Source organism: Mercurialis annua, linkage group LG7 (assembly GCF_937616625.2).
Source record: "Mercurialis annua linkage group LG7, ddMerAnnu1.2, whole genome shotgun sequence".
NCBI lineage: Eukaryota > Viridiplantae > Streptophyta > Magnoliopsida > Malpighiales > Euphorbiaceae > Mercurialis > Mercurialis annua.
Window position 1 is genome coordinate 36,513,696 of NC_065576.1, and position 8,699 is coordinate 36,522,394.

Below are 8,699 nucleotides of genomic sequence, written 5' to 3' on the forward strand. Positions count from 1 at the left end.
AAAATAATTAAAAACTTTTTGGCAAAATACAACACATACACAAACGGAAGCTAACATATATAACATATATTCAAATATTTACACTAACTGTTTTGATAACTTCGTGGGCTCTAATTACCGTACCATGTACGAACTAGCCTCACTGTACTATATACACAAGCTAGTGTAACTAACCATATCGCTGGCATCTGGTGCCATGAACAGAACACAACATACATAGCCTACAAAATATATAAACAAGGACAGCAAGTAAGACATAAAACTAAAATAAATTGCTGTCAAGACTACGATTCTGTCGACACAGGACCACTACTGCAGCGCTATGGAAGTCGAGAACTATACATGTACTGCTGACTTCCGGATCCCAAAACGACCTCTAGCTAGGTCCAGAAACTAAGCATCTGAAAATGTTAAACAACAACTGGGTCAGACTATGCTGAGTGAGTTTGCATTTACTAACGGTATTATAAAATAACATCGCATTTGAATAAAGCAATATTACGAAAATACATATACGCAAGTATTTGATCCGTTCGAAACTAAGAGCCTAATACTTAACACGACTTATGAATATTCAAATCAAACTGATCGAAATGGTTCGGCCCCGGGATAACTCAATCGTGTCAGCCGCGACCAACCTCTTAATCCCAAATTGTGGGTCTCGGGATAACTCAACCGAGTTCAACCCACTAGATACGGGGCTCAGGTTACTTTAGCTGAGTTCATTCTCGTATCCACATTCATATTCCGACTTTCATAATCATGTCATGCATATATATATATCAAATTGTTTCACATAATCTAAACACACTAGACTGACGCAATACTGGTGATCACACAGCCTATTGACACCTAATAGGTAGCTAGTTTCTTCAGATCACATACTAGTTTCTCGTACGTAAAATTTAATAGAAACATATAACATTTCAACAAATCATATATAATGCGATGCATTTAGATAAATAACATATAAGATATAATATCAAATAGATTTTATAGGTAATACACGAAAGTAAAATGCAACTCACTCGGACCGCTATCCAGCCTATGACGTAGTCGATGAGATAATATGCTTGCGCTAGCCTACGTCTGTTGACCTCACCACTTGCTGAAACGTCTGATACATATTAATTAATGTTTTATAGTTAGACGTGAACCTCTTCATATGCGTAATACTTTTAAATTCTAGGTTTTAGTTTCACTCTTAAAGTTATTCGTGAACTCGATACTCCTTTATCGTATTCACGACATATCGAATTCCTCTTTTCGTATTTAAAACTCACATATCTTAATTTTCGCAAACGTCGAGCTTAGTCTCTAAACTTGAGATTTTCGGAGTCCTCGATTCAATTTTAAAGCTTATCGCTCGTAGCATCGGAAACCTAGGTCAAACGGGTAGGGGTGTGCATTCGGTTAAACCGAACCGACCGAACCAAAATATTTGGTATTTTTTAGAAACCGAACCGAACCGAAGTTCTGGGAAAATTTAATTTTTCAAACCGAACCGAACCAAACCTGTCGGTTCGGTCGGTTATTTCAGTTTTGTTCGGTTTTTCGGTTCAGTTTACGTGTAAAAGTGACTGAAATGTTTTACTCTAAAAACTGAACCGACCAACAAAAATTATTCTACTTTTTCAAACCGAACCGAACCGAATATGTCGGTTTGATTATTCGGTTTCGGTCGGTTTTTGCACACCTCTACAAACGGGGGTAAAAAGCCCATATAGGTCCTTTGGGCCCACTGTGCGGGCGCACACGAGCACTGTGCGTCCGCACAGGTTGGATGTGCAGCTCTGGCTTTGTGGGCGCACAGCGCGGCCGTGCCCACGCACAGCCCCGGAATTCATTTTCCGGATTGTTGCGTTGCACCCCTCAGCCTCCAACACACAAACAACACCATTTCTTACAAAACACGTGCCTTAGTTCTCCGAAAACACTAAAAACAACCTATTTATATTGGAATCGATAAAACCGAAGCTTGACGGTTCACAACAGCCATTTCTTAATCAATTTTGTCATCAATAAATCGTATCTTACCTTGATACGAAGCTTAGAATCAGCAGAGGATGGAATTCCAGAGAGATTGGCGCAAAAATCACTCGAAACGGACGTCGATTGGAGAAACGGCGAGCAAACAATCTTGATCAATGAAATTAAAATGATTCTTGATCCTCCTTCTCTTCTCCTTCTTATTCTTCTTATTCATATCTTCTTATGGTTTGGCTAAATTGTTTCTTTAACCCCTGTTTTCTTTATTTGTTACCAATTATCCTTTAAACTTTTTTTATTCAATTTAATCCATAACTAAATCAATTAACCCTTTAACCAATTCGTATACGTATTATTTATATCTAATAAATAATACGATCCAAGAATTTACATTTTCCCGTTAAAACTTAAAATTTTGATTCTCGAGAGTTAATTGGCTAAATTACCTATTCCATCCTTAACTTGAGATATAATATTAAATTCCTCGCGATAATCTTTCTAAAACCGACCTACTAAAGTTTTATTTACCTTAATTTCTTGGAAATCTCTCTGATGCCGCCATTACAGCAACTCAAATCTGGACACGTGGTCCAGTTAGATAATTTAATCTTTTGGGGTATTACATGTTCTTATATACGGTTCTAGTCTTGTAATCCAGACGTTAAAATCATCATATTATATCAGCCAACTCCTAAAAGTCCCTTTTACCCAGAAGTACGCATGGTGAGGATGAGTGAACCGTGGTAGGGAATGATCGTTGAATGGAACAACAGTTTCAGGGACATTTGAGGGCGAATTGAAGATCGGCCCCATGCAGTGACGGTCAGAGTCTAGGGTACAAGTACCTCGAAGCTAGAAGAAGTATTGGAAGAGCAGACTTCAGGAATTGGGTCAAGAGTTGATTTGGCAATTTCTTTGTCTTCGTGAGCCATTTGTGCTGAAACTAAAGTGTAGTTAATGGTCGAGAAAATGATAAAGGCGAAAGTGTGAAGAGAAAAGTATTTGTTGGTTATGTCGAAGGCAAAGTTGAGAGCAAATCAGGAGATAAATTGCAAATGGGCTAAAAAGGAAATTATGTTGGTTTTTATAGTGAGGATAAATGGGTAGCTAAAGAGTTAAAAAACGAAGATCCATTATTGCGCAAAATGATAACATACCGAATGAGCCATATGAAAGCTCAAATATGATTTGGAAGCTCCAAGCCGGATAATTAGCAAGCTTATACTATTATACTATGCGAAATTTAATTCAAACAAGTCCAAAGTAAGATGAATTACCCAGCCCGTGATGGAATGTTCCATAAGCTTATCTGAGAAGTGAAGTCTCAAAGAAAGCTAAATTAGAGTTAGATAGTTAGTCTTTATCATTATCTTAATAAAAGAGTTAGACCCTTATTAGGAGTAGAACATTTGCTCTAGTTAGGAATCTAGTTAGAGCTATAAATAAATGAGGCGACATTGTACTAAAGAGGCATCAAATTAATCAAACAAACAATAAGTTCAGACTTTTTTATCCTAATCTTCGGATTGAAAATGTAATTTATAAGTAGTTTTAACATCTTTCTCGCTTGAATCACAGGGTTCCTAAATTGATCCTTATAGTTTTAGTCGTAGAAGTTACATCAATCACCCCATGTGGTTGTTCTTTGTGTGCGACCTCATTAAAGCATCAGCCCGTAAAGATCCATTTGTAAATTCAAAAGTTCAACTGGAAAATGTGAGGGGTTTTAAAGTAATTTGACCATTAGATATCTTCTTGTGCGACCTGACAAACGTGAGGTACCAAATCGTTCACGAAATTAAAGATGGGGTACCAGATCGTTTGAAAGTAAATGTCAAAATTAACCGAAGAGTCTAATAGTTAACGAAATTGAAACTGAATGATCATTAAGTAGATCACTTTGATATTTTTGTTTGTCAGGTCGCACGCACAGGTCCTTGTGAATTATGACAAATATGAGGGGGTCTTAGAGTAATTTGCTCTAAATATAATCCAACATACAAGATATTTTCTAATCAAACAAAAATTCAAACTAATTTACCATTATACGTAAAACATATTGGTATGACTATAATAATTTATAAGTAAATATTATTAATGTTAATTAGTTTTTAAAATTAATAAATTAAAGTAATGATATTTTTTTTTGATAAAAAAATTAACGAATTTAATATTGATTATAAATAAAATATTTTGGTTTAATTATAATAAATTTAACTAATACATAAATTGACGGGTCATATTACAAAACATATGTTTAGCAGTTTAGGCAATACGAAGTAAAGTTAAAAATAAACTTTAAATTTACTAATATGATTTTTTTTATTTTGATGCCGAATAAAAAAAATGTACCATTTACATTTATTCTTACTAATTTATTGATAAAGAAAATTATGCTGAGATCTTTGAAATATATCATAATTAACAGTGTGATACCTCTTGTTTCAAAAGTCTATTTAGTAGTTCTTCGATTTCAATTTCGTTAACTATTAGGCCCTTCCGTTAATTTCCACACTTACTTTCAAAACGATTTGGTACCCCACCTTTAATTTTGTGAACGAGTTGATCTTTCATTTTTAAGTTTGTTAAATAATTTGTTATCTCACTTTTAAACGATTTGTTATCTCACTTTTAAACGATTTGATATCTCAGTTTCAATTCCGTTAAACAATTTGATCCCCCAAATTAATAGAAGAGTTTTTCAGTTAACAGAATTAAAAAAAAAAACCATTAAATACACTTTTGAAACAAGAGATATCAAATTGCAATTATGTTATAGCTCAGGAACCTCAGTGTAATTTACTCTTATTGATATGACAATAAAATTTAAGTAAAATGCACGTTATCTTCATCTTTTAGCACATGATGACCGAAAAACGGCCAAAAACAATTGTTTCATTTATGTTAAAAACCTGAATATTAAATAAATAAAAGTTGAGACTCAAATAGCATATTTAAAAAGGTTCGGACACCATCAGTTGTACATTTTTCAAAGAAAAACAAGAGTAAACTAGATTGATGGATCATTACAATAAAAAATTATATGAACCGTCAAACTAGAATTTTCTAGAATATTTAGTATGCAAGTTGAAAAATCAAAAGCACAGTCCGGAAATAATAAAATAATAAATAAAAGCAGAAGATTAAGGAGAGCTTAAGTGCTTTAATCACATTTTCTCAACAGCTGATTCTTCTAGTTGCTAGACATGTATAAGTTGAATGAAAAAACGAACCTAGAATTAGAATAAGGTAATATGCTACACTTGAGAAATGCTCACATCCTTCCACTTCAATGGCCACCGTCGATCGTGTAACAAACAGCTAGAGGCTTCAAAGGGTTCGGGCTTGGCTGCCGTACTAATGGTTTGTAGAATCAATGAGAATACGGTTTATAACTAAACAGCAAAATTGCAGGCCTGGACAAAGTCCAATTCGTAGTCGACATGCTTCGTCCAAAGTGGTTTAAACTGAGTCATCGCAATATCTAACCATGGCTTCATATTCCCATTGAAGTGCACCACTGCTGCGTTGCGAATCTCATCCATGCTGATGCTCGGATTGTATCCAAGCCCCAACACATGCCAGGATTTGTCTAGTGGCTTCGTTGTTGCGTAAAATGTGATTAAACCTGGAGGAAGCGTTCCCAATTTCCACAAGGTTCGGTTCTCATTCTACAACATCAGCAAATTTGCAAATTAAGCATTCGTTTTGCAAATATAATCAGCATATAACTGAAACGAAACCTATTTTTGTTACTAAGAGCTATAGAACCATCTCGAATCACAAATACCAATGACGAAATACTATATCCTAGTATAAAACAGAACACCATATAACAAAAGCATGCAAAATCAGGGATAATTAAACATAATGGAATTTTGCAGAATAGAACAAATCGCAGACTTACCAGATTCTGCCAATAATGGTACTGCTCTGTACACTTCTCCTTTCTCCAAGCATCCAAATCAAAAAAGTTCATTCCATAAGCCCAAGCACATGCCTTCGGATTAAACTTCTCTTTAATCAAAGGGTGTGAGAAATTCATATACTGAGCATATCTATGAAACGACCCAAAACAAGTCTCCACTGCCCCATTCACCTTCCCATCCATGTCAATCTTCCACAATCCAGTCAAATCCTTCTGCACCACAATATCATCATCCAAAAACAATATCCTATGCAACTTCGGGTACATCTCAGGCAAATAGAATCTCAAATGATTCAATATCGATAAGTACTTAGGATTTCTAAACTTCATATTGTTAGTATCTTTAGTCGCATTCTCAAGCTTATTCTCGAAGTAAAACCTCTGCAGATTGGCAGATTCCAATTGCTTCAAAACCGGCACATAAGAGGAATTCAAAAACTTATAATCCTCAACAGCTTTAACTTCAACATGCGCCCCGTTATACTCCTTCAATTTAAACATAACCTGCATCGCCCCAAGATTCATTTTATCCGTAACAACATGAAAAACATGTTTCCACGGCTCTTTCGCGTTTTTCACAGCAGAATTCACAACCACGGACGCAGCAATCACATTATCCGAAAAGATAGCATAGTGATAAAGCTTCGGATCCTCCAATTCAGGGGCCAACGGCTTCCCTTCATCAGTATACTTCTCAGGATGAGCAATTCGCTCTTCCATCAACCTCATAGCGAGGCAATGCAAACTCTTGGGGATAGATTTCGCGGCAATTAAACTCGAAAAAGCGCCTTGCTTTTTCGCCTTAGTCAATTGCTCATTTACAGCAAAAATAGTATCCTTCAACTTCTGAATCTTCAACTGATTATCAAAGCTCTCTTTCGCCTCGGCTATAACTTGCCGTGTAACTTTAATCCTCTCCTTAACCTCCTTCTCAAACTGCCTCAACATAGATTCATCAATATTGACGGAATCGGAGTCGTAAAGAGCCCGATAAACCGGTTTATTAATCAAATCAGTGTAGTTTCTAGATAAATCAGCAAAAACCCTAACAAGCTTAGAATTCTCAAGCTTGAGTTTTCTTGCATAAGATGCATATGCTAATGCAAGAGACCTATGATCGTCCGCTTGTTTTCGGATCTGATCCAATCTGGGCTTCAATGGATCCGACTTCAACGCTAATACGGATCTTCTCCCGGATCCGAATCCATACCCTGCATTTCTCAAACCCTAATTCATAAAAACAACAAAATTTCAGTCATAAAAAATGAGATTAAATTTTTTTAAAAAAATTAAAACTTACGATTGGATTAAGATTTGAAGGAGTGGAAGAATTGGAGGTGAAAAGGAAAGAAAAAGTGAAGAAAAGCAAGAGTGCGGTAGTAATGGCGGATCCTAATACTCGAAACGACATACTGAAACTGCGTATTGATGGTACACTCCTTGAACTGCTTCTGTTATTGTTACTGTAAGCCATTTTTGGGGTTCATTTTCTAAGAAGAGAAATGTAGAGAAAGTTTAAGGTACGGTTGATTTGATATCTGGAGTTGAGTGGTGATGATGATCGAGCCGTTCGATTAATGCGGGTCCTACGTGATGGACGGTTGAGGTTAGTTTTGACTTTTGAGTGGGTGCCACTTGGTGACAGTGCAGAGAAAACGCGGGTTGGGTTTGGATCTATGGGTGTGAAAGTGTGTATAAAATGTTTAGGGATGTTTTAGCAACTTTGTGATTTGTCGGTGTGGGTTTTTTTTGCTAGTCCTTTGATTTTTTGTTTTTGGAAATCTAGTCCTTGTTCTTTGATTATATAAACAGTCACTTTGTTGAACTATTAGGTGAGTAAAATAAGGTAATTAAATTTAGATGAATGAGTGAATAAATCACCCCAATACCATACCTCATCAAACATTCCATACTAAAAAAAAATAGAATTTCGCGTAATAAATTTTGAACGAAAGATCAACGCGGCATTCAAACTTGAGTCTCGAGATCAAATAAGTTTATTTTAGTATTTTAGGTCAATTAAATTCAAAATTTATACTTTCGTTGTCGAATAAGTTCATTTTAACTTTTGGATTAAATCTGCATTTCGGGGTTAAATAAGTCCACATTTTAAAGTGTATAATATTGGAGTTACTTGACCAAAATTGAGAGAGTTTGGGTCTAATTGACCCCAAAGTTAAAATGAACTTATTTGACCCGGAAAATATAAATTTTGACTCTAATTGACCCAAAAAATTAAAATGGGTTTTTTTATTCCCGAGACACAATTTTAATGCTCGCGTTAACTCTTTGCTCAAAAAGTGTTAGTATTCAGTAATTCTGAAGGCAATCAACGTGGCAATCATTTTTATCTCATTGGACTTGCCCATCAACATTTGAGTTGGTAAGAGGCTTTCTTAATTTAAGTGAGCTTGTAAGTTCAAATCGTATTTATATATACAACTTTTTACAATTTGAGTTTAGAACTTTACTTCCGTAAAGGACCTACACGACTTAAGCGAGATTAATCTAAATGTAAAGAGTTTAAAACTACATCTTTATAGTTAGAACTAGACATGTCAATTCATATATACGAAACATAAATGGATCAGACCTATTTAGACACGAATATGATTAGCCTAAACAGAAACACGACAAGATTATTCATAGAGTTTGATATACAAAATTAAAAGACGACATCAACCCGTTTAAATTAACATGTTTAAACTCATTTCTTAAATAGATTTTTTGTTTGACTGTATTTTGAGATAAATACTATTGCAATTATATATAATATAAACAA

At 35.1% G+C, this 8,699-nt stretch overlaps 1 protein-coding gene across 1 annotated transcript; it reads right to left on the reverse strand.

Annotated features, from left to right (window-relative positions):
• Positions 1–5,100: 5,100 nt before the first annotated feature.
• LOC126656112 (galacturonosyltransferase 8) lies at positions 5,101–7,412 on the reverse strand. Its single transcript, XM_050350597.1, has 3 exons — positions 7,218–7,412; positions 5,897–7,144; positions 5,101–5,660 (listed from the first exon to the last, which is right to left on the reverse strand). The coding sequence occupies exons 1-3, from the start codon at positions 7,389–7,391 to the stop codon at positions 5,385–5,387; spliced, it is 1,698 nt and encodes a 565-aa protein (XP_050206554.1). The 5' UTR covers positions 7,392–7,412; the 3' UTR covers positions 5,101–5,384.
• Between the last annotated feature and the right edge of the window lie 1,287 nt (positions 7,413–8,699).